Below are 27,013 nucleotides of genomic sequence, written 5' to 3'. Positions count from 1 at the left end.
GATAGATAGATTAAAATAAGACACAACCACAAGATAAAAATAATTATAGACCAGTGCATTTGTAATGAATTAACAATAGACTAAACAAAAACAAGTTAGCCAGAGCAATTTTATAAACGTGGCAAATCGACGATCATGAACAATTAAATGTAAAATGCTCAAAACTTTAGCATGCATGATAATCTAGCAAAATTTATCTTTCTCAAATAGTCAATATGATTTTTTAAAACATTTATTGCTCTTAATAATAGAGAAATCACAAAAATTGCATTTAATCACCAAAAACACCAAGGAACTTTAAATTAGAATTTTAATTATTCCTTAGGCAATAACGTTAATGTGGAAAGTGAAGAAATCAAACTAAATCTAAAAGTTAATAAATTAATTTTTTAATAAACCGTAAGCCCTATAAAAAATATTTAATGTGTAAGCACACATCCACCTTTAATTTATTTCATTCTCAATTTTAAAGTCACTAATTTTTTTTTAGATTTTTTAAATTTTAGATTTTTTTTAATGTTTGAAATGATTAAAAAAAATAAATCAAAATCATAAATTAAAAATGAAAAATGGAAAACTAAAATACAATCAAATGAAAATAAATAAAACAAAAAAAATCGAAATCTAAACTAAGAAGAATTAAATTTCTAAAAGAAAATCGAATCTCACAAAGATTAAAATGGCTTTTTATTTTTTCTAAATTTTTTAAGAAAATCAAACATAAAATAAAATTTGAAACAATGAATGAAACCTAAAAAAAACCACAATTGTTAGAAACCTACTCTAATGAAACATTAAAAAAAATCAAATCTAAAACATAACGTACCTCATGCGTATAGTAATAAAAAGAAAAGAAAAGTCGAAGTGTTTGTGTTTGTAGGTTGGAATGGCGGCGGCTAGCAGGGATTGACGCAGCACGCAGATGGAGAGAAGAGGCCGCGGATTGCATTGGAAAGGGATTCACGCAGGAAGGCAGGGATGAGGAATGGACGTGGGGGTTTGGGAGCGACTGGAATGCGAGCTCGATTGTAGATGAAACCTCGGATTTCAGGGAAAAAAAAGAAGAGAAAAACGCAGGCAGGGAGAAGGGCGGAGAGCTGAGGGTCGAAGGTGAAGAGGGTTTTGAAGGCTGCGGAAAAGGAGGGCACTTGATATTTGATACCAAAAACGCTAAGACTCATTCCCATGGAGGACACCCTGTGGGGTAATTTGCTGCATCCTGTACAATTGACAGGCAGCGGAAGACCCATTTTACAAGCAGGTGAAGTTGAGTGCTCGATTCTGGATGCAGTTGATTTGGAGATGGAGGAAGATCCAGTATACCCAATACTAAAAGCAGGCTTAGCAATCCTAACCACACACAAAATTATTTGGGTCGATGAGAAGTCTAGACGTGCAGGGGCAATCCCATTGGCATCGTTAACCCAGGTATTCCCTCCCAAAAAGTCTATAAAAAGCATGCTTGCGAAGCCTAGACTTAGGCTACAGAGTTGGGTTTCATCAGATGGCAAAATTGCAGCGTTAGGTGTCACCAGGGCTACAAGATCTGTTGTCATTACATTGATTTTGAGGGGGCAGAGCCTTCCCGATTCATTTAGAGGGAGGCTTTGTGAGCTTTTGAGGTCTAGAGAATGGGAAACCGATGTTCAACAGGTTAATTTGTCTAAGCAACCAATCGGGCAAATGGGTTCTTATGCAGATGCAAACTCAATTGAAGAGGGTAGTGGCTCTAGCAGACTAAAGGCTTCAATGGCTGGTCTGAGTGGGATTTTAAGAAAGGAGCAGGAAGAATGGGAGGCGACTGATAAGAGTTTGCAGGAGGCATTTCAGGGCTTGAATGCACTCCTGGTTAGTATCTGTTGCCTTTTTCTTTTTATCTAGTAGGTTTTCTTTTCTTCTATATTAAATTTGGTTTATAATTTATTTCTCAGAGTCTTGATTTGCCAGTTCAAAAAGCTTCAGTTTTTGAAATGCAACTTCGAACAGAAATGCAGAGTACCGCAAGGGTTTTAAGGGCAGTCTTTTGTCAAAATTGCTAGTGATGTAGTCGAAATGGATAACAGCATTCAAGTTACAATCATGTTATCTGTTCTGTAACTTTGTATTATTAGTTATAGTCACAGACTACGGTTTGAATTTTCGAAAAAAATTCCCTACTCCACTGTAGTGTTGAAAGTTCCTGTACTATAACGCTTAACGGTTACTGACTAAAAATTTGATTTTTATCAAGGTTCTATTATAATAACCGTCTTGAACCTCATTTTTTCACAGGCTTTACAATTTTTTAATTTTTTTATATGAATGTTTGCTTATTTTGTATGTACTTGTATTTATTTTGTCCATTCTAAAATGTCGTGTTTTTGTATTTTATTGCTCCCATATATATGCTTTTTTAATATATATTGTGAATATGGACTACGTGGACGACCAGGATTGAGCGGATTATAAGATCAATTTTCATCATAAACTTTGAGATAAAACAGTACCTGTAGTTGACATTGCTAACTGTATACAAGAGCTTGAGACTGGACATATAAGTCACAACGAAAACATTCTTCGAGAGATCATTTCTGAAACTGTTTTTGTTGCTTGTGAAATCATTCATTCATTATTTTAAACTATTTTATTTCTTGATTAATTTTCATCAATTTAAAAAAGCGTTCATGATATCTGAGGACAACCATATGTCGATTTTAGTTCTGTCACAGTGAATATGAATAATTTCTGATCAATTGCCCCTTTCATCTAAGGTCCGGACTTAATTGCTTCAAGATCATGCCAACTTTTAAAGTGCAATGCACTATTTGCCGTCACTTCAAGCTTTAGATCCGTTACAAAAAAGTTATGAGCACAGTCTGGTTTGCTTATGAATTGTTCCACATAATAAAGTTTGAGAATAGTTTTGCAAAGATTGCCATTGTGGTTTACTACAATGCATGACAGTGCTGTGCAGCGAGACAAAAATCTAGTCAAGGTTAGGGAATAGAAGAATGCAGCATCAGGTGTTCTTTCACTTTGTAATTACAATGGATGGGAGGTCGTTCTGAGGAGATTAATGATCAAATTTCAAGATGGTTGCATAAAGTGGCTGGGAAGCGAAAAATGACCTCTTTGATATCAATATATATGCTAGACAGGGAAGACACCCATGAATCTTGTGACTGTGCATTCTCTGAGGAGTATCACAGAAAGACAAAAATATCTGGCCATTTTGAATTAGAAGGAACTTCAATTTGATTTAATGGATTTGGGAGCTGCTGAAACACTGAAAATAGATTTCTTTGATATTAATATGTGTGCATTAGACAGCAAGGCACACATAACTGCTGCGATTGGGCATCTACTGAGGAATCCAGAAGAAAGACTGAGAAAAGTCTGTCTGCTTTGAATTAAAGAGAGCTTCAACCAGATTTAGTGGATTTGGGAGCTGCTGAAACCTTTAAAGACTGTAATGTATCTTAATCCATGTCCATAAATTTCTTTTTACCTTCAAATGGTAATTATATTCTTTGCACTGGCTTTTGGGAGCAAATGCGACTGCCACTCATATTGTAGTCAATGATTATATTATTATCTCTTACATGGATTGGAGATTGGCCGAATTCCACAAATTCACTTTGGCATTGAATAGTAAATATACTAACATCTCTCGAATCTCGATCCACTCTGGTTAAAGATGGAAGCTTTTTAAGAAGACCAGCTATATATGTCATGAGGCCACCAAATCTTGCATTTTTGGAATTTTCTCGATGCTATTCAGGTGGACTTTCTCTCTGCCATGTTGAAAATGTTTTGCAAAACAACTATCTGATTTTCTAATTATTATGTGTCACATATTTTCTTTTTTTGTAAGCTTGGTGGGACTACATCTTTATCATGTCCAATATATCACCCCGATCGGGGTGGAGAAATGAACCGGTGACTTCACATCAAGGAGTGACTTAACAAAGCACTCGATCATCGTCTATCCAAGACCCAGTGGACTACGTGCCACATATTTTTCCTATGCCTTTTGGCTAGAACTTATTTAGCCACAAAGAGTATTATTAGAAATGCAGGCATGCCAACTACAATCAGTTCTTCCTCAAAAGCTCCTTCAATAATACTCGGACCTGGTTGAATCCATTGGAGTAACTTGGCTTGTCCTAGCATATAGCAATATATGAATTATATTTGTGTTATTGTTATGTTGAAGAGGCAAGTATTGGAGTTGCTCTTAAAAAGAGTTGCAATGACACGATATTGGAGTTTGATCTTTGATATAAAATAAAATGAGTTTATTTTGTTTCCTGTATGCACACATTCTCAGTTTTTATTCTGCATGATCCAAATATTAATGTGTCTTCAAATGATTTTAAAAGCTATTCAGGGTTTATTTGAAGGCATGAATCATGATGTTGTATGAAGTATATCTTGAACTTTCAAGTTTCAACGCAGTCAGTATTGTATATCTAGTGTTATGGTTTTCCATCAATATAGTATCAAAAGTCAAATGATTTAATCCGTGTTAGAACAAAATCTAGCCCCGAGAAATGTGTAAATCCCAGGGACCAAGGTGATAGCTTTTGTGTAATTCAATAAAGCTGCCCACTGTCACCCCAGTAGCTCTTCCTCTCACTTTAGGCTAGCTTTTCTCTAGCACAAGGGGGTATCCCTAAGGTAGGATCGTCAAAGCTATGGGGTGGGGGCCCAAGGTGAAAATAAAGAATAAGCCTTGATAAAACGAAGTTGTTGTAATATGGTATGATATGTGGTAGCACAGTATACTATGTGAAAATGGAAGCAGACATGAGAAAGGGGTATCTACAAGATAGGAAATGGTGGATAAAAATAAGAAATGGAAATGAGACAACAAGAAACTAGTGCCTATCAATCTATTGGGCCAATGCAGTTGTGAAATATTGCCTGAATGAAATAACTAATTTGCCACAATTGACTACTAGGTAGATTGTAGGGTAGAAAAGGCTAATTCACCATATTCAACCTATTTAAATGAAAGCATTAGTGTTGATACATTCATCATTTAGTTATAGACTCAAGGTGGAAAAGAGCTATGGTTAATTCATCTTAAGTGTGTTGAAAATAGGTGTGGAGAGCTAGGATTACCACCCACCATACATATATGTAGATGCCAATTTGTTTAGCTGATTTTTTATTCCAATTGAACAACTAGATTTGATAGATGAAGATGAAGGAAATTAATGCAGGAAAAAAAATAGAAATAAAGAAAGATCAAGAGGGATAGGTTCCTCACATTAACTATTCCAAAATGAAATTGATTTCATAGAAGTATGACAGCAAGGTAGTTTCTGTAACACATTTTTCTTAAAACTGAAACTGGGAAATATCCTATTATAAAAAAAGAGCTGTATGATAGCTGACAACAAGCATACAAACAGTGGACAAAGTGGTTTTGAATCGGAAGGAAATGAGGCTCTGCCTCAAGCACATGGAGGACCGTTTCACTCATGCTCCAGGCCTAAGTGGATGCAGCAAGGCGCACCCCAGCCCCATTGAGGTGGATATCCGATACCATGTTGAAGAATCAAGGGCAATTAAGTGTAGTGTGATTCTTCTTGACTTGATAACAATTTGAAGAGTCTTTTTACTTTTTCTTGTTAGCTTAATCTTTTTCTTCTTCTTATTAATGCATGTGTGTACTTCATCAAACTGCTACCAAAAACGTAAGAAGAAGAACACAAGATGTTGTCTCTCTGCCAGGGCCAAAACCTCTCTTCTCTCGAGAGGAAAACCCTTCGGTAAATTTCTCTTATTGAAGCTTCTTATTGATCAATGCCAAACCCTAGACCCCTGACTAGAATATCCTCCAAGCACAAGTCAAGTCCTTCCTCCTTTCTGCACTTTGTTCCCCGACACTTCTTTCTTCAGGCACTTTGTTTCCCGGCACTTCGTCCTCCTTCCAACTGTTGTTAGATCTTGTTACACTTGCTCTAGGAGAGATACCTTTGATGAGACCCTTTCCTTACGATGATCCCTTTCTTCTCTTCACCAACCAAAGAACTTGTATGACTGTAATGGGAGGGCTGTTATGACAGCAGAGACAACCTTGTTATCTTTGCACGTGTGACTGTTTTCCTTGTGAGGTTGACCTCTTCCTTCTTTGCTTGAGAGAGTTCCTTCTTCGCTTGAGTGAGAGGCCTTAAGGGCTTCTTAGATTGCCCAACAAACAAAGTTATGTGACTGTGATGGTAGTGCTGTAATGACCACAGGGAGAGGCTCTTTCCTTCGCATGTGTGACTTCAGCTTTCCCTAGAAACAGTCCTATTGAGCTCGGTTGTGTACCCTTCTTCTTTGCTGCACTTGTAGACCCTTTCTTCGTCCTTCGTTACCCTTTTTCTTGCCTCCTTACTTCGCTGATTTCACAGATAGGATTGAGTTATCTTTGGAGGAGTGGACAACCTCTATATATAGAGGACTGTCTCTCCTTTAGGCTGACTTGCTATCTTTGCTTCGGATGGCTTCTTTGGTGGTGTTACATGCTTGGAGGAGACTTGACTTTGCTTGAAGGGTTATTCTTTGACTCTTATACAAACATATACAAGGTGTAACATGCCCTTAAGGTCTTCAACATTTTCTTTTGACCATTTGACTCACTTATAGCACTTTAGCATGTGCTAGACCTATTTCAATGAGCAAGAAACTCATTGACATATATTATAAAAATAATATTTCTTTTCTTGAACAATACAAATATCAAAAGTACATTTATGAAGACCGAACCTAGTTACGTTTCCTTCAACAACCTAAAATATGGATATTACTGTCATATCATTATAAAGTCAGACATTATCGAGAGCTTACTAAGTCAATCACCGCTTTAAGGTATCACACAATTGTCAAAGTCAAGGTATAGTTAATTTGTCACTTGCAACATTAGTAGTCATATGGTGTCATAGTCAAGTAAGGTCAAAGTCAAACATTTTATCATAGATGCTCACTATGTCAAAGAATTTATATACAATCATCATTGTCTCAAGGATCACTATAACTACATATTAACATAATCATATTATCATATTATTTAAAGGCTACATTAATTAGTCTTTACATGAGATGTCAAGTCACTAATGAACTAGCTACTGATATATCATCAAGTGTGATGTTAAGTTACTAATATTACAACTTCCAGTATATCACGGTGTATGTCATATGGTTCCATTTCTGAAACACAGCTATATCAAATTCACTGCATGGTTCGTGACAAAGTACTGTATGTGTCAAATCAAACACTGTCATCAAGGATTGTGACCATACTTCAATGTTTATGCAGAAAGGTCACTATTTGTATATATATATATATATATGGAGAGGCATGCTATTCAATGTCAGGTCAATATCAAAGAACTTCTAATTGTTTTACAACGTTACATGTTCAAGCCTTAGGACTTAAAACAACCCTATAGTAAGGCCTCATATCTAATGACTGTTTGTCAGATTACGTTTAATCTAATCTCAGATTTATCATATTCCAAGGAGCTATGTCTAGTCTATCAAGTCAAAGGACAAACTATTGTCAACGAAGGTGCTGTTGTTAAAGGTCACTATTAGTAGCTAAAGGTCATATTACAAGCCTTGTTATGAGGCCCTGTGTCTTAGAGAGCTGTCTTCACAGGCCTTTATTTTCATAAAAAATAACCCTCAGAAAAGAGCCCTAACCAGAGACTTAACACACTTCCAACACAATAAAAAAAAGGCCTGCAGTCTTTATGATGGTGAGGCCAAAACAACTTGGAAGGAAGGTTGAGTCCTGAATCTTTCGCTGGTCATGATCTAAAATAGGGTAAGCCTGCGGCCTAACCTTACATCTGTACTTCAACGAATGCCAAAACAACTCATTTAAAATAGTCAACAAAAAGAAAATATACCTTGAAGGTCGAGTGGAGGATGGATACTTGGAGTGCAATCAACAAAATTTAACCAAGACTTTCGCTGCCCTAGATCCTTCGCTGTCCTATTACAGGTAGCCGAAAATTACAGAGAAATACCACTGAAAATTTCAGAGAAAGATCTTGATAAATCAATGTGTTTGGAGAGGTTTTAAGGTCTCCTTTTATAGAGTTTAGAGAGACTTCATAAGTGACTGTTATAGGACAAGGAAAAGGCTTCATGAAGGAGTTATAACATTAAAATTTTAATTAAGTCATGTCTCGTATGTTAAGTAAGAAAGACCGTGAACCTTATGAGTGAGAAAGGCCGTCAGTCTTATGAGTGAAAGATATTAGCCCTTACAATATGAGGGATATCTTTTATAAAAAAATAATTTAATACTCTTCCTAAGATTCCTTAAGGTATGGTTAATTTATTTTATAAGTACTATAAATTTGTTTGTTTAAGCTCTAAGGAATTTGTACACTAACCCTCTTTGGTGTGTTTTGTAGGTGACACAATGAGTGTACTAAGTCAATGATTGATTTATCGTCTTTGGTTTTGAAGTTATGTAACTTATATGGGGTGAGACTATAGTGATAAACAATGTCATATGTTGACAATTGTAGGAGGAGGTGTCATGTCACTACCCCTGGGGGTTTTTCTAAAAGACTGGGCAAAAACTGGGGTCACTAACTTCAATTGTGAATATCTCTCAAACTAGGAGACCTCTCGGGGCGTAAAACATATCAACAAAAACATCTTTTCTAGGAGAATCTAATGATAAAAATCTCTGACCCAAACTCAATTATTTGGCCTATCAAAAATCCTCGACAAAGTCGGGGCACATACTCAGTCCAGAGAACCCAAACCCTAGGACTTGGGTTTTTAAACATCCAACAATATAGCTGCCATCTTGATGTAATCCGACAATTACTAAGAAGCATTCATTAACCATTTGACATCAATGATTGGTGTTTTTGGTCAAAGTCAAACCCATTCAAGTCCATGGGTTGACATCAATGACAACACCATCCAACATAGTCGACTTCCTTCAAATTGAACTTGTCCCTTCAATCCATGCCCACACATTTGTTCTCGGAGTAACCACATCGCACTGGTATTTCACCCTCTTTGTGACAATGATAACTCGACCCAATTGAATGCACGCGGCCAGTGGGAAATCATAATAAATTCGGGTTTAGCAGCGGATCTCCGCTCCACAAACTTAATTTTTGCCAAAGAAATTTCCTCTCTTTAGGTAGTGTGGTCAATCTGGACACTCACACTTGTGCGTATATTTGATTGTACACAATCCTTGGATCCATGTATAAGCTCCATACTCATTCTTTTATGGACAAGTTGACTTTGCTGATGCTAAGGCAATTTGGCCCTTTTCAATGAAACTCGACCTTTTGAACTTGTAAGCAATTTCTTGACTCCAATCTCGATCTTCAACGATCCTCAAAATTTAGCCTGCTGGCCTCTACATCTACTCAAGTTTCTTGAGTTCTTCGTTCGCTTGTGTCATTTTTCCCTTGTAGCACCCGGTGTTATCCGACGTGGCTCTCATGTAGCGACTCGTGGCTCTTTCAAACTCAACACACCAAATTTTGTGAATAAAATCCAGAGTCGAATCTTGTAGTGAACACTGATGCGACTTCCTAAAATGGATATTCTCGGCCTTCCCTCAAGCAAATTGGCCTCAGTAAAATTGTTCTCAAACTCCTGAAAATATTTGAGAGGCAGGAAATAGTTCGGCCCCCTAAAAATTTGTTACATGCCTCCTCCCTAAAATATTTGAAAGTCCCAAATAATAGTTCAGCCTTTTTAAATTATTACAAAGATTTTAACCTTGGCCATAATATACTTTGGCTTTCACATAAAGAGGCGTCCCTTTTGAAAATAATGCAATATCAGACCCCAGTGGAATTTTTAATCTTCGACACTTTAAAATAATATTCGACCCCTTTTAAAATTTCTTATGGCTCAAATCAAACCTTGTCCAATTTTATTATGCCTGCAATGATTCACCAGAAGTCTTGTCGCACCAAGTTTGTCGAAGCCTTTTAAATAAATTCTCATATTGTTGTAGAAATAGGGTTTTCAACTTCTCAAGCAAACCCCTCCAATAATTGCTGCCACTGAAAACCCACAGGTTGAGCCAAGACCAAGGCTCTAATACCACTGTAATATGCCAAATGCAAAAAATTGGGGTTTTCTTGAATTTTTAACTTAGAAATACTAGATATAATTTCCATTCATAAACAAAAGATTGCCATGTAAAATTTAACAACATAGAACTGCAAATAACAATAATGAGCAGAAGGAAATCTCAACTTTTATTATAATAAGAAACCGGGGTTTACATGCTGATACAACAAAATAGCTGAGATAGAACTGGCCTCAAGAATCTGCTTCGATGCTGTGTTGGTCCTCCAAAACTGAACTGAAATGTCGCTACTGAGCTCTCTTGTGAATTCTAGATGAGTACACCAAGGGGATATGGATACTCGACCAATCTTGCTGAATCACCTGAGGGTTTCCGTCCTGGGGCTACTAATGAAGTAGGGACCCAGGTTCTCAACTTCTAATACAAGAAGCAATATCAAATCCAAGATGTCCTCTAATGGCCTCCTCTTTTTATAGATCTGGTGGGCCCCTCTAGAAGCTTTTATTTTATTATTATTTTAATCATTGAGCACATTTCCCTTCATTAAAATATCTTTTTAATGTGGGAAAATGGTAAATTGGCCACCATACTCACTCTGACCACTGGAAGTCACTCCTTAGCATCCCATCCTGTAGATCTTCTTGTTCCGGTTCCAATGAGCTATTACACTGAGGTGTTTCATCAATTAATCTTCTTGGAATGCCACCTCAAGCATAATTAATTAAGTTAGGCCCCATAATCATGCTATTTTCTGAAAGTTGTCGGAATGCAATGGAACGAAAGGCAAACTGTGGGAATGATGGAATATGCCAAGGGAATGCCATCAGATCCCATAAAAGCTCCTCAAAACTCCCTCAGAACCCCTGATAACATAAACCTGCTCCCATGACCTAGCCATCTCGTGCCTTGGAAATCGACCTTGGTTGTACTATAGAGGAAAATAAAAATGGGGACATGACAAAAGGTGTGTAGCCCCAAAACCATCCAAAAACTCCATGGGTACCAGCTGCAAACCTCATCGATGTGATGGAAGTTACAGTGTGTAACCTTATACAATATAAGTTGTAACAATCTTGATTTCGTAAAATCGTTTCTGCGATAATATGCTTGATGTTATTATTGAGATTTGTAGCTTGGGAGGTACTCCAAACCCTAGGCTTGAGGGTTGTGGAGGAGTTGGCACACAAGTATGGCTTGTGGGCGTGAAACCTAAGCCTATGGACTTTGCACTTGAGCATATGGGTGTGATTCCATGAGGATATTTCTACATGTGATGATTTGAGTTGATAGAGGACTCCGAGAGTAACTTGACACAAAGAAAATCACTTGAATCCGAGTTGTAGAAGTGAAGATATTAATTTTTGAAGTTATGGTGGGTTAATTTGTCTAATTGGGCAGGTCGACTTGAGGTTAAAGTAGTGCCCAAAGGCAAATTCGTTGGAGCCACTTGATGCATATAAATAGAGGTCAAGTGTGAGGCATAAATCATGATCCTAAGTGCATTCATGGTTTAGCTCTGCGATTTGGAGTGTGAGTCTAAGGCTAGAAAAAGGAGTGAAGGGCTGCCGAGTTTTGGAGAGTATGTCTACAATTTGGTGCGGTTTTTCTCTATGGAATAGGCTGCAGACCTAAAGTAGTCAGGAAGGTGAGATATGGATAGTTTGTGGGCAACATGGGTATGTCTCCTTAGCCAGATCAGACTGCAACAATAAGAGTTATGTATGAGTGTGTTTTGTACTTGATTGTGTGTGGGTTACCTCTGTCTATAGGACCGCAGAGAAGGGCTACTACAGTAGCAGGTTGAAGGGACTGTTTTGAGGGTAGCTAGGCCTAAGTTAGGTCTATCTCTTAGGCCGCAACTCCTGGAGATGATTGCACAGTAATATAGGGGGTGTCTCCATATATATGGGCAACGTTCTTATTGCTAGTTGGTACAGGAGTGCTATAGGGTAAGTTGAGGAGTAGCATCATACCCTAGAGCAGAGTTTGATGCCTATATTTGGACAGCAAAAAGGAGCAGCCTTTGGGAGAAGATCACATAATGTAGGAGCAGTGGGTTAGGGCTAGTAGGGTGCCCTAACCAGTCTTCTAGAAGCACAAAAATCAAGGCAAGTAGGCAACAACAGTACGTTGTAGAGGACTCCTTGATGATGGATGGATGCTAGGTGGATGGGTGTCCTAGAAGAGGACAGTTTGAGGAGACTATTAGCAACCAAGAGGAAGGGTGATCCTAGTGGTTGGACGCCCTAACTAGTGAGCAGATGCTACAGCATGTATTGGACACTTGTGGTCTGATTGGAGGGTAGTGTGAGAGTGGATCAAGTGTGGACCTAGAAGAGGCAGAGTTGGAGCAGAACAACTTGGGAGGATTGTAGATGCTTGTTTCAAACTCGAAGAAACAAGTCCCTTGAAGGACTAAGCAATGTTACCAGACTCGGAATTGGCAATAAATTGGCGAGGCAAAAGAGCGAAGAGTTTTAATCGGATCGGGAAAAAATTGGCAAAAAATCGCTGAATTCATTAAATAAAAATATACACAAATATTGAAAAAAAAAACAAAAAAAAACAAAACAAAACATTTTTCATTAATATTCGGTAAAGGCATGTCCAAACAATGCATAATATCAGTAGATGTCCAAAATATCATGAATGAATAAGTATCTCATATATGTTATGAGTCCAAACATGATCCAAAGCACCGAGTCTTGACCCCTGAGTCCTAAGTTCTAACCAGTGACTACATAGTACATAGAACCAGACCTTAGAAGCATATGCTTCTAAATGTTTACAAAAAACTGCATACCAATAAAAAAAAATCAGCAACTAAGAGTCTAAGACTCTTAAGAGTGAGAACTAGAAGCGATTCCTTCCACTCCTTCGCTTGCTTGACTCTCAAAGTTCTCCAAGTCATGAAGACTTAAAAGAGGAGGCTCCTCTAATTGGACCCAGTCTGCCGCATTTGTAGTTTGCAAATCTATCTCTTCAAGGTCGATTGGTGAATGATCCATACCTGTCATTATCATGAGACATTGAAATGTGAATTAAAGTTTCACTTTGAAGTTTGAACTTTAAAGTACGAACTAGATTATGAAACCTTCAAATTCAAGCTCTCGAGTCTCACCTAGTATTTGTTTGTTGCGAAGTCGTAGATTGTAATGGACAAATACAAGGTCATTCAAGCGTTTTTGTGTCAATCGGTTGCGCTTCTTAGAATGTATTTTCTCAAACATGCTCCAGTTGCGTTCACAACCTGAAGCACTGCATGCTTGGTTTAAGATTCGAATGGCAAATCTCTTCAAATCTGGCGTATCACTACCAAAGTTTTGCCACCAAAGACCTAGCAAGTGGTAAGGGTTTGTGAGTAGAAGTACTAAATAGTAAAAACTTAAAAAGAAAAGAAAATTTAATAAAACATTTAACATACAAAATAAAGTGTAAACAAATTTAATGAATTGATGAAGCCTTCAAGCTGGGTACTTGGCAACATCTTAGACCTTTCTCTTATAGCACTGGTAGAGGCAAACAATTTAGATGGCGCCCTATAATCTTGTAGTTGGGAAAAGACACGACTTTGATGTTCTGGATTAGGGAAGCACCTTTCCATACATGTCATAAGTCCTCTGCCAACCTCCCCATCCTCATTAAATTTGCTCTTATCATAAAAATATTGTGGGTTTAAGAAGTACCCAGCAACATGTAAGGGGGGAATGCAATTTCCTATCCCAACGTGCATCTATAATGTCCCAAAGAGGCATATACTTTGTCTCATCATCCCCATATCTTCTTTTGATGGCCTCCTTTGTGAGATCCATCGCCTCATAAATGTAACCCATAGCAGGTTTGTCACCATCAACAATCCTGAAAGTTCAAGCATTCAAATTTAAAGAAATATGAAACATTGTAAATAAAAAGAAGCTTGAAATGAAATTTAAAAAATGAAAAAGTTAAAAGACTTGAAGTACCTGAGAACTCTAACAAGGGACTCCGTCACAACAATAATCTCTTCGGCATCTTTCCAGAAACCATCATTAAACACAAGTGCAACAATTTCGATGCCTTCAAGGGTCTTGGAATGTTTAGATGCCATCCACTCAGGTCCCAAGAACATCCTCTTCAGATTTATCTTTTGCTCAACCACAGATTGCAAAGATATGAAATTTGTTGCAAATCTAGTCACTGCAGGTTGAACAGTTTCTTTACCTTCAATGTATTTTTTCATCGTGTTTAGGACAATAGTGTGGTTGTATAGGTATTTGGTTATGGATTTTGCCTTCTCCACAACCTCATGTATCCAATGAAGCTTACCAATGTCCTCAAGCATTAAATCTATGCAATGGGCAGCACAAGAGGTCCAAAAAATAGTGGGGTGCCTAATCTAAAAAAGTCTACCAGCAGCCATATAATTAGATGCATTATCGGTGACAATTTGTACAACATGTTCTTCTCCCACTTCTTGAACGACTTCCTCCATCATTTCACAGATAAGTTGGGCAGTCTTAACCTTGTCTGAAGCATCCACTGATTTGAGAAACATTGTGCCTGCGGGACAAGATACAAGGAAATTTATTAAAGTTTTGTTCCTCTGATCTGTCCATCCATCACTCATGATGGTGCACCTTGTTTCTACCCATGATGAACGAAACTCAGCTAGCACAAGCATGACATCTTTAACACTCTCTAACAACATATCTGTCCTAAGGCTCTCTGATGTAGGGGCTTTGAACCCTGGACCTACAATAGCAATTGCATCAATCATAGCGTGCCAATAAGGACTTCTGGCATAGTGGAAAGGTATGTCAGAATAGTACCAAAAGTTAGCAATGGCCTTCCTTGCCTGACTATGGATATTTTTTTTTCAACTAGTGGCATCCAAGGTAGGTTGGGAACCGGGTTTTGTGCGGGGAGAAAAAAGGTGTTTATGTTTCCACCTCCAGTGTTGAAGGAAGGACTCGTTTGGCCTTGAGTTTGACTTGGCCTTGGAGGCATGTTTGGGAAACTTGGGAACAACATTGAGGATTCAACAGAGTGAGGTGACAGGCTAGTGGTAGAAAAACCATCAACTCCAAGAGTTCCTATTTCACTATTTTGCTTTGCTTTCTTGGCATTATGCTGACTCAACATATCAATGGCCAAGGTTGCTTGGTGTTTGACATTATCGTCAACCTTGTTGCAAAGACCTATATCATGGCCAGGTATTTGTGCAAGGTGGAACTTGAATCTATAAATGCCTCCACTACATTTCGCTTTGCAAAATTTACGAAGGAGCCTGGGGTCTCCGGGAATCTTGTCACAATAAGCCCAAGCAAAGTCCTTCTCCCTCGGCATTGTTGTTGTTTTGGACTTGTGTTTAATTTGTGGCTTCTGTTAAGATCTGGAGTCGTGGATTCTATTTAATTTGTGGCTCCTGTGAAAGACAATAAAAAATCAAATTTAAAAATGATCCAAAAATTTAAAATATGCTAGAAATCTAAAAAATTAAATGAAGACAGATGTCAATAAACATATAGAGACTATGCAAAAGGCGAGTGAGGATCACTGTTATGGAGCAGTATTCTAATGTACTAGGAGATAGATAGGTGTGAGGATCACTGTTATGGAGCAGTATTGAGGACCACTGTTATTCTAAAAAAATAGAAATGTTGCCTTTCAATAAAACCATAAAAACATATTGCTTGATACATGAAATGCAGGTTACATATTGCTTGATACAATAAAACCAGAGTTTGGTTGATTTTTTTGGAGAGTTTTGATTGATTGTAATTATTGTGTAAATATTTATTAAGTTTGTCTTTAATTGTAATTATATTATTCAGATGTAAGTTGTAATGTGATCTCTATAGGTTTGAGTTGCATGCCAAAGTCAATGTGAGAGCTGAGATGGAATATACAAGCCATTGGTTTGTGTAGTGAATATTGAGCAGCACTTGCTACGATCTGGTTGATATAGAAGGTGCAGAGTTCTCAGCTCTAACCTCTAGGATCCTATCAATCATAGCATTGCTTTTGAATGGAAAAAGTGTATGGCACAATTGCTACCTTCTCCATTTCATTGTAATGTTGTTTTCACTTCAGCTGCTTTGGCTTTTCAATTTCACTCCATCCAAGCTTATGCATACATTTGCAGCTCCATTAGCAACTCTATGCAAGGGTCACTTTCCTATTGGGTATCTTTTACTGATTAGTCCGTGGCATTTGCTTTCTTAACACTTGATAAGGTTAAAAAGCTTGGTTATTGCTTTCTTCCCAGTGCCGTTGGAAGCAGGAGCAAAGTGTGGAGTTTGTATTCCGGAACATGTATTTCTAGAAAACCTATGAGCGAAGCCTTTTTTATATAATGCATATTTTATTTTTTTATATATTTTGATGCATATATATTATATATTTAGAAAACATGCAGAACTCTGTTTTATTGTATCAAGCAATATGTTTTTGCAGAATGTTAAAATGAATACCTGACGTAGGTTACCACAAGGCTCACGTAGGTGTATGTCAACAATTCGGCTCTGCGGCTCTGCGGTGTTACCGTGTATGTCAACAATCCGACTCTGCGGTGTATGGAATGCCTCTGCGGCTTTGCGGTGTATCACTGTATGTATTGTCAACAATCCGGCTCTGCGGTGTATCACTGTATGTATTGTCAACAATCCGGCTCTGCGGTGTCGACTCTGTGGTGTCTGGACTATGAAATAGCTCTGCGACGTAATCGATAAACTTACAAAGCGATAATCCAAAACCCAAGTGACAATCCAAAACCTGATAAACCCTAAACCCAAAACTGGCGGGACTCGGGAAAAAAAATGCGGAATCGGCAAAATCGGAATAATCGGCATATGAGTCAAAGTCGCGTTGACCATGAGTCAAACTCGGTCAACACGATTTGACTGGTAGAGTTTCGACTCGGATCATTTCACAGGCGAGTAGAGTTGGAATCGCGAGAACTCGCCAATCCCTGGTACACTGGGACTAAGGGATTGCTAGAGTGGTAGAAGAAGAGCTCAAGGGTTTGATCTGCCGGGGGCATTTTGAGTAGCCCTAGACTTGTGTGTGGAGGACATCTACGGCAAAAGATGGGTAGTCTTCCTAGCCCGTGTTCATTATTGGAGAAGGATTTCTAGCAGTGATAGGTGGCAGCCCTTCGTGCCCTATGCTAGTCTTCATTGGAGCAACACAAGAAGACTATAGTGGGCTGAAGTCCCTGAGTAGCTGAGGAGCAGCAATGAACAGATGAGAGTTGTTCACAAACAGAGTTATGAACAACTCGACATGAGTCTTAATGTGTTGTGCCCTTGATGGACTAAGGTACAACTAGTGAGTAGATTGGATAGTCGAGGTTCAGTGGCCAGATGGACTTGGATCATTGATAGAGGCAGTGCTGCAGATCGGGAGCCAAAGGACTGGGCAGTTACGGGGTACAACTGAGAGGCGCTGAGAGAGTGTGCTACAGCCAGATGGTTAGAGTATCTTGTTGAGGGTAGATTGGTTGTCAATGGACTGACACCAAGCCCTAGTTTTGTATCTTGTATCTGTGGATGTATGAGGGCCATTATCCCTGGTATGGGAGCCCTAGACTGTTGTATTATTCAATTTGATTAATATCACGAAGTTGGGTTGAAAATTTCTAAAAATTTGTCTATGTTTGTGCACATGTGATTTACTGCTGTTTATATTCTGCTGTAATATGTAGTGATACTTGTTTTGGTAGCGTCAGTGATTTAAGATTCTATCCTAGACACTAGTATCATGGAAAAACAACGGTTATATGTAATCTTGTTACTCAATATCAGGATCTGCACCTGAATTTTATTATTCTGTCCTGTTCATCTGTTTTTATTTTACAGCTTGACAAAGTTGTCTTTACAAAATTACAACATCACCATTGATTTGGAAGTTCAGCGCTTTTCTTTATTTATGCAGTTTTGCTTTAGTCTGTGTTTGCGTTGATGTGTATTCAGTGTGTAAATTTGGGCTGGAATGCCCTAACGCCTGTTCTCAGAGCCATTTGAATGTTATTGTCCTTCCTCTCGTTTCACGTAAGTTAGCTTTCTTGTAGTAAAGAAAGCAGGGAATTTATCTGAGAAAATGTAGGGAAAAGGGGAGCAGAAAAAGAGGAAAATATGAGAAATGCAATTATTAATGTCACTGTGTATTTAAGTGTCTATTTTTGCCAAAGAGTTGCAAAAAGCTCATTTTTTGAGTAATCGTTTGGAACCTGTTTTTTATATGACAGCGTACTAATGCTGGTTCTTACAGGTACATAGATAAAGACAACCCTTTTAGAAAGCCAACACTTATTTTTGTGCAAAAACGTTTTTTTATTAAAACTATATGACAAGTTTATTCGGAAAGTGGTACATCTATTTTAGTTGTTAACTTGTCTAAGATTCTTCTTTTCTCATCTAATATAAATTTGTCCTTCCTGAACATGAAGATATGCCCATTTTTTTTCATTTTGCTGCAAGTTTCAAAAGTAACATGTCTTGTGATTATCCATTTAATACAGATTTATAATTTTCTGTGCTTTTCTGCAGAGTAAAGCCAAAGAGATGGTGATGCTTGCTGAAAAAATGAGGGTAAAGCTGTTAGCAGGGTCAAATCCGCAGTCTGGTGGAGGTAATGACATGGAGATGGGGTCCAAACAAGAGATGCAAGATTGGCTTCTCAGTGTTGGCATTGCATCACCAGTCACAAAAGAGAGTGCCGGTGCTCTTTATCATCAGCAGCTGTCTCGTCAGGTGTGATTGAGCAATAGTTTTCGAGGGTGTGATTGAGCATCTGTCATAGTGGTATCAAAGCTATGCATCTGGAAGTATGCAAGGCTCATATACTCACAAGCTGGCAGGATGCATAGCTTTGATACCACTATAATGTCCCTAGGTAATTTTTTTCCCTTAGGGTTCTATTTGTCTAGGGTTTCCAATAAATCAGAAAAGATTATACAACAACAGTGCACATTCATTCCTTCATTTAACAATAGGTATCATTGCATAGCATAAAGATTTCCAACAACAATACAATTCTTTCAACAAAACATAATAAGTTAGGGCTAACTGCCCAAAGAACAGTAGGTCTATCCAACTTGTTGAGAAATCCATTAGGGCAGCATTAGGATAACTTATTCTTGATTTCTTTTACTTGACATTTACCTGTGATATTATATTTTACTTTTGTTGATTATGTTAGTGTTCTTACCATCAAATAAATCCCAAAAACATGAAGATCATACACAATGAACACTAAATGGAGGCACTCAACTAGGGCAAAACCCCTCTCTAGGGGAAAACCCAGAAATTCTTCTTCTCTTCTTTAGGATCAAATCAAATGAGACAACCAAGATCTTTTTGACCAAGATATAGACTTTCTCCATTCCATCAAGTCAGCCTCCCATGTATAAAATTGAAACTCCAGTCAAGAACACAAGTCATCTGATTTTGGTTCTCTCTTTATCATCTAAAATCTTCAGCCTGTACCTTTCCTGTAACTTCGATCTTTTGCTTCAGTCCTTTTTGCACATGTGAGCGAAAAACATAAGAAAAGAATGCCTCTTTGACTTAGTTTGAATGCTTCCTTTCTTTATTTCAGTTTCCTTTCTGATTACTCCTTTCTTCTCCTTCGTACCTCCTTATGAATTGCAGATCGAATACTTCAATGTGTCCTTCAAAAGGTCGAATGATCTGTCTATATATAGTCTCTAGATGTGGTTGAATCTCTTCATCCAGACCGACTTGAAGAGTTGGGTAGGCCGACTTGATGGAGGAGGCTAATCTTACAATATTGACTCTTTTACAAATTTATTTTTCAATATACAAAGCCCAAGAAAGGGTCTTTTACATCATGACTCAACCCTAGAAGCTTTCAATGGAGGCTTGACCTAGAAACAAAAATAAAATGAGCATGAAACCCATGCTCATAAATGATTTTTCTTTTGCAATAAATTTCCTTTTTCTTTCTTTTGATTAATACATGACTCAAGTACAATTATGAAGACTGACACTAGTTACATTTCTCAACATAACCAGTAATCCACCAGTATAATTCTGATTTGCAATGCCAATATTTAATAATACCAGTACTCCAACTGTAGTTCACACTAACGTTATCTGATTCTATTGTGCTACACTATTAATAACTACTTGTTTGCTATCAAGGGAGGATTGTAGCATTCTTGGCCAATTTCACGACTCCAACTGTCACATCCAGGCCATTATAGTCTCTAGATGTGGTTGAATCTCTTCATCCAGGCCGACTTGAAGAGTTGGGTAAGCCGACTTGATGGAGGAGGCTAATCTTACAATATTGACTCTTTTACAAATTTATTTTTCAATATACAAAGCCCAAGAAGGAGGGTCTTTTACATCATGACTCAACCCTAGAAGCTTTCAATGGAGGCTTGACCTAGAAACAAAAATAAAATGAGCATGAAACCCATGCTCATAAATGATTTTTCTTTTGCAATAAATTTCCTTTTTCTTTCTTTTGATTAATACATGACTCAAGTACAATTATGAAGACCGACACTAGTTACATTTCTCAACATAACCAGTAATCCACCAGTATAATTCTGATTTGCAATGCCAATATTTAATAATACCAGTACTCCAACTGTAGTTCACACTAACGTTATCTGATTCTATTGTGCTACACTATTAATAACTACTTGTTTGCTATCAAGGGAGGATTGTAGCATTCTTGGCCAATTTCACGACTCCAACTGTCACATCCACCTTGCCTAAGTTAGTGTTTGTTGTTCTGAGCTTACTGTCACTAGGGATACGAGCCTCAGCTATAACTTTCTGCACAATAGTGCTCTTCTTTTGCTTCCCTGGATAGTCTTTCATTGTATCGGGATAACTTGTAGCTTAGCTGGAATTAGGCCGAACCAACTCCAGCCCCTTGTGTGGCTTCAGCTTAGAGCACTTACTTTCAAAGAATAGGCAGTGGGGCTCTGCGACCAAATTTTCCCTCGCAACTAATCGTAATGTTGTTCAGTTAGGATCTACATCTTACCTTAATGACCTGCAGAACCAGATCACTTACTGATGCGCTGTGGATAGCCCTTCTTTCTTACTGATGTTGGATGTGACGATATCTTGACCTTGGAGGGTTTTGCGATCAAGGTTTAACCCACAGACAATGCGGTTAACATACATCACCTTCCTCAAGGTTTGTCGCAGGTCTTACACTAGACTTTTGGTCGAATGTAGAGTGGTGACCTTCACTACACTTCAATGCAACCTAAGATAACTCGGATTGCCCAATTAGAACCACATGAATGTCTTTCACCCAATGTTCCACCAAGTCTCCGGGACGGGGAGACGCGGGTGCGGGGAGACGCACAAAGGGGACGTGTGGGAGAACCCTGAAATTTTAGGGAAATTTAGGGGAGACGGGGAGACGTCGAGGTATATATAATTATATATATTATATATATGTATATAATTTTGAAATTTTCATGTTCATATTCATTGTTCAATAATGCTAATTCATCAAGATTCAATAATAAAATTCAATATGAAATATTCAAATACAATGTACATTGATCCATATCATTCATCATTCATCAATCATCATTCTATAATTTACATCATTCTATAATTTACTGTTATATTGAATCATTGATCTAAAAATTAAATTGAAAATTTTGAATTCATCATTCATCATTCTAGTCTTCTAGATTCTAAATTGAACACTAAATTAAAATTTTCAATTTATATAACTCAAAGTTTCAAACTCAAAAATAGTTCAGAGTGAAGAGTCGGTCATCAATATCTAGTGTCACAACTCAAATGTTAAAAGTTAAAACTTAAAAGTAAAAATGGAAAAAAAAAATTAAAAAAAATTGCAGTCAAACTCACTGTGTACAGTCTGGAGCAGCTGCGTGGAAGTTTGGACTTTGGAATAGCGTTACACTTTACACTGTACAGGCTTACAGTTACAGCAAAGATGTCGGCTGGGTGGAGGACGATGGTATAGCAGCAATGCTGCCTGCGTGGAGGGTTTGGCACAAGTTAAAACAATTTAATAATTAATAATAACATTAAATAATACATGGCCCGATTAGTGAAGGCTGAGAAGCCCAACGAAACCACCTCAGAGACAGCAAAAAATCCACAAAATTACTTCACAAAATCACCTCAGAAACGAGTTTTCTTGTTTGAATACGCTGCTGCCTGCCGCCTGGGTGGGAGGATGCCACTGCAAATTTGCTGAATTGTTGAATCAGAATCTTGATACGCTGCCGCCTGATGCCACTGTTGTTGAACTTGAAACTTGATATGCTGCGTGGGAGGATGCTGCCCAGTGCCTGCCGCTGCTGTCACGGAAGTTTATATTGGAATTCCTCCGCACCTCCTCAAACAACAATGCTCCCACCATAAGTTGCTGCCTGCCGTTGCGTGGGAGGAATGCCTCTGTTAATACGTTGCGTGGGAGGATGCCGCTGCCACTGCTGTTAATAGTGATACCTTGCTGCCTGCTGCCTGCGTGGAGCAAGAACTGCAAGTTTTCAACTGTTCGTAAGCGCTGAAGCCTGAACCTAACAGCAAGCCGCTGCGTGGACTGGGAGGATGCGCTGAAGGTTTGAAGAGAAAATGGAAGAAAAAAAATGCGTTGAGGGGTAAACCGTAAGAGCATAATGATTCATGAATGGCGGCAAGTGAAAACTAAAAACTTGAATTAAGTTTTAACCCTAACTTTTCAATATTAATGTAATTTTTTATTTGTAATTATTAATTTAGTTTATTTTTATTTTTTATGTTTTTTTAATAAATTAATTTTCATTTTTTTTTTTTTTTTTTTTGGTTTATAAAGGGTAATTAGACAAAAATGAAGGGGGACGCCCAGAAGAACCCCATTTTCGGGGAGACGCCCAGAAGAACCCCATTTTTGGGGGGGACGCCCAGAAGTACCCCTTTCGGGGAGTCGAGTCTCCCAAACTGGGGAAACACACCCCCTTGCGTCTCCCCAAAAGGGGGACGTGGGGAAACGCACCCCCGAGAGTCTCCCCGTCCCGGGTGCGCGGGGTGCGCGCACCCCACCCTGGGGGACGCGTCCCCGTGGAACACTGCTTTCACCCAGTTCTTGGTTAGCGGTAAATAAGATTGGCCCAAATAACTCCTTTAGGGAGACTGCAAGCCCTTCATTAGCCTCAATCCTCTCAACCAGGTCTTCACTAGCTACATTAAGATAAGTCCGACCCTTGCTAAATAGGCCAGAACCTTTGTCTTTGTATCCTTGGATATCTATGGGTTGTCTCTGAATGTCCCAATCCCTTAGGAGATCCTCACTTGCCAGAACAGATCTGAATTACTTTTAGAGAACACGTTGTAACAGGACAGAGACAAAAGGGGTGACTTAGCGTGGGATCACCTCCACTGAAATTAGTCAAGAAAAAGGGGGTCTTAAAATCCTCAGAGCCTCGACCAAAAAAACAGAGATAATCCAAGTCCAATTCGATGATGAGAAAATGATTCCATCACCCCTTTATTTATACATTCCTCGTGGGGGTTTCTCCTCCTTAATCTAATCTGAGGGGTTACAAGTGCAAGCCCCAATTTGGTTTCTTGCCCTAGCTATGCCAAAATTTACCCAATGTTGCCCCAAAACATTGGATAATGGGTTTCCCCCTTTATTAGTGACTATAGCCTATGGGGTTGGATAGGCTACTCCATCTTCCCTTGGGCAATTCTTCCATAGGGGACATTACATATTGTCCAAACATGATTTTAATAGAAAATTGTACATTTGAAAATTAAATGTCATTCTATGTTTATCTATTGCCAAGATTTTCCGTTCTAAATTAGCCAGGATTGATACCAGTCTGGGATGTTGTCTTACTAGCCTTATATTGTGATCATATCAGTGTTGGTCATGTTTGTCATATGATTGTGTCTCTGCTCTTGATTGTCACTTAATTTTATCATGATTGCTTATTTCTCTATGCTTTTCTTGAACCTGAATAATGAAATCCATCCTCTCTGTTCCAAGTAATTTTGGTTGGATGACAATGTGAACATGAAACATAGATATATTTCCATGGACCCGTGATCTCTAATTGATTTGCTATCCATGATAAATAAGTTGTACCTTCGGAAGAAAATCAATACTGGTTCTGCTGGTGATTGGGTCACGGTGTTTTCATTCTTACAGACATTGCAATGATACACTATGTTTAATACATTCTTTCTTGTAAATAATATGAATAATTTATTGTGCATTTTTTTTTATTCGTTTTATGAAGATTATGTTTTGTTAACATCTTGTTTTGATGCAGGCTTGAGTTTAAATTATTGTTTTCTTTTATCAAATTTTAAATTTTATATTCTTAACTTGGGTAAAAAGTTTTAGGTTTCATGATTGAGCAAACATTTTTTTCAAGGAAAACCTTGTGTGACCACCCTCCCCTGCAACCTCCCCCCCAAATGGAGCAACTTTAGTGTACCAGTGCAATTAATATAAGTTGTTGATTTTTCTTACCTTTTCAATACCAATAGAAAGGCATGATGAAGGTCAGCTGCTGGTTGATTTGTTTGTCCCTGTGATATTCATGAAATTAAGGACTTTTATTTGGTACAGTTGGCAGATTTTGTCCAGATACCACTAGAAAGGGCTGGAGGCATGATTGCCCTGATTGATGTATATTGTATGTTTAACCGTGCTCGAGGAACAGGTACATACAAATAGAGATTTTATTAATTTATCTCATGTGCATATGATTGATAGCTACCGTTTTCCTTGAAGGCGTAATATATTCTGCTGATATTGCCATGTTAAAAATAGTTCACAAGTATTCAATTCTTATTTTGTTTTTTGGCAGAACTAATTTCTCCAGAAGATTTACTGCAAGCTTGTGCCATCTGGGAGAAAATAGATGTGTACGTGAAACTGAACATGTTGATTTCACAGTTTCTAGATTTAGTGATTTCCATTCGTTTTGTTTAGAGATCAGATTTCTTCATTTCTATCCACGGATAAGAATGGCAGTAAATTCTGATGTTTACCACAGAAGACTGTTTTCCCCGTCTAACTGGTATAATGTTTTCTGAACAGACCAGTAATGTTTAGACAGTTTGATAGTGGAGTTATTGTTATTCAATCTAAAGCCAAGAATGATGATGAGGTGTGTTATGTTCACAAGCCAAATTCTATGGTTGAGCTTACTCAGTTTTAAACTCTATTTGCATATCAAGATATGTGCTGTTAGATCCAAGATATGGAATAAGAGTAGCATGATGGGAATTTAATCAAGAAAAGACATTATGGAGAAAGTATGCTTTTGAATCCAATCTGCACTAAACTCTTGTAACATCATTATTTATTTCAGGTTTTTGCCAGAATAAAAGATCTTGTTGTAAAAACTGAAGCCTTACAGACAGGAGTTGGTGCAAGTGAAGCGGCAAGAACCTTGGGTGTTGCACCAGCACTTGCAAAGGAGTATCTTCTTGCAGCTGAAAGTAAAGGTGTGACTAAGCTTCTTTTTGTCATGGTTTTTGATGATGGAAAATAAATCTGTATATACACTTGCAAGGTGCTCTCTTTGTTTGTATATTGTTATTGATAATTATGCATACTGAGCTGTTTAAATGCATGCATGAAGTACAAATTCATTTTTTTACATAACATAGTTTTTACAATTTCAATTGTGTTGAACACTTATATGAATCAGAATCTTTTATTGCAATTGTTGCAGGATTCTTATGTCGAGATGATGGTCCTGATGGCCTTAGGTTTTATATCAATTTTTTCAAGGAAATCAATCCCAATAACATATTTTTGTAAGTCAATTTTGCTGTTTACTCTTGTAAACAAGTTGCTAAAAGTTTATGCTTAGCATAGGGGTATGATTAGTTATCCGAAGCTTTGCCTATTGACCATTTCAATGCGCACACAAAAAATCTCAACCCTCTCAGCAAAAGAAGCCACAGAGTTTCTGTTGTTGAATAAGATTCCTATTTGAACACTGTTCGATGGAATCTACAAATTAATATTTATGTGATTCTAATGGAAATTTTGTTGGTTCCTCAGGTAGAGAAGAATGGTTGAATACTGTCCATAATGCTTCTGATGGAAGTCTGTACATTTTGCAATCATTGGAAAGGTCGACCCTTACAATCTCTATAAATTGGTTCATCCTTTTCTGTCAATGATTATGATTGAAAAATGATATCATTCTCCAGGAATGGCAGGTCATCTTTAAGTATCTGAGCTTTACTTGGTTTTTTGTATTGATTACCCTGGTAATAATTCCTTCAATATCTCATTTTTCTTTGCTTACATCAGGAATAAAACATTTTAATCTACCATATTGAAATTTGCAGAATGCACCCTGTATTATGGGCACCAGACTATTTAGAGGATGAAATAAATTGAACTTCCAATTATATGCATGCGCAGGCTGATTCTTGACTTTTTAAAAAGATCTGGTTTTCTCCAATCCTTGCAGGCTTAGCATGAGGAAATTTCACCTAGCTACACATGTAGGACCACACATCTTGACTCTTGAGAATGGCTGCTAGATTTGAGATGCTAATTTGAATTTGGCATTTAGGGTACAGTGCTGAGATTATGTTACTTTTTTGAATTTTTACGTGCAACTTCAATTATTTTGTCACACCCTTCAACCACGCTACAAATAGGCTGTGGGCTTAATTCATGTCTTCAGTGGTGGCACCTATGGAGTGGTTTCCCATTTATCTTCTGGCAGTGAAGTTCGTTTAGTCAACTGAAGCATATTTTTTAAGAAACTAAAAAAATATGATGAGACTAAGTTCAACTCGCAAAAGTCTAGTGCCCTGCAGTCATATGGGTTTCCTGTGCATTATCAACAGGCCCTAAGCAAAGAGATCCTTCGTAAATATTTACTCTACTGCTTCAAGAAATCCACCTTGTTGCTATTTGCAGTAAATGCTTGTGTAATTCATTCATTCACTAATTCAGTCTAAATTCAACATAAATTTT

The 27,013-nt window shown here is 37.8% G+C and overlaps 1 protein-coding gene across 6 annotated transcripts; it reads left to right on the top strand.

Annotated features, from left to right (window-relative positions):
- The first annotated feature begins 847 nt into the window (after positions 1-847).
- LOC149251521 (vacuolar protein sorting-associated protein 36-like) lies at positions 848-27,013 on the top strand. Of its 6 annotated transcripts, XR_016266891.1 has the most exons (10): positions 852-1,848; positions 18,589-18,792; positions 24,632-24,725; positions 24,873-24,930; positions 25,106-25,175; positions 25,380-25,515; positions 25,746-25,830; positions 26,081-26,153; positions 26,233-26,292; positions 26,499-27,013. XR_016266891.1 is itself a non-coding variant. In XM_089459483.1 (8 exons), exons 1-8 carry the CDS (start codon positions 1,186-1,188, stop codon positions 26,082-26,084), a joined length of 1,314 nt encoding a protein of 437 aa, XP_089315609.1. In that variant the 5' UTR covers positions 852-1,185; the 3' UTR covers positions 26,085-26,329. The 6 variants fall into 6 exon arrangements, 2 of the variants coding, with proteins under 2 accessions (XP_089315610.1, XP_089315609.1); XR_016266889.1 differs by lacking the exon at positions 26,233-26,292 and having other exon boundaries at positions 26,499-27,012; XR_016266892.1 differs by lacking the exons at positions 26,233-26,292; positions 26,499-27,013 and adding an exon at positions 26,374-26,388.

The sequence above is a fragment of the Pinus tabuliformis genome, chromosome 7, assembly GCF_031772625.1.
Source record: "Pinus tabuliformis cultivar Carrire ecotype Pingquan chromosome 7, CPIR1, whole genome shotgun sequence".
NCBI lineage: Eukaryota > Viridiplantae > Streptophyta > Pinopsida > Pinales > Pinaceae > Pinus > Pinus tabuliformis.
The sequence above is the reverse complement of the archived record's forward strand: the minus strand, read 5'-3'. Positions and strand labels throughout refer to the sequence as shown.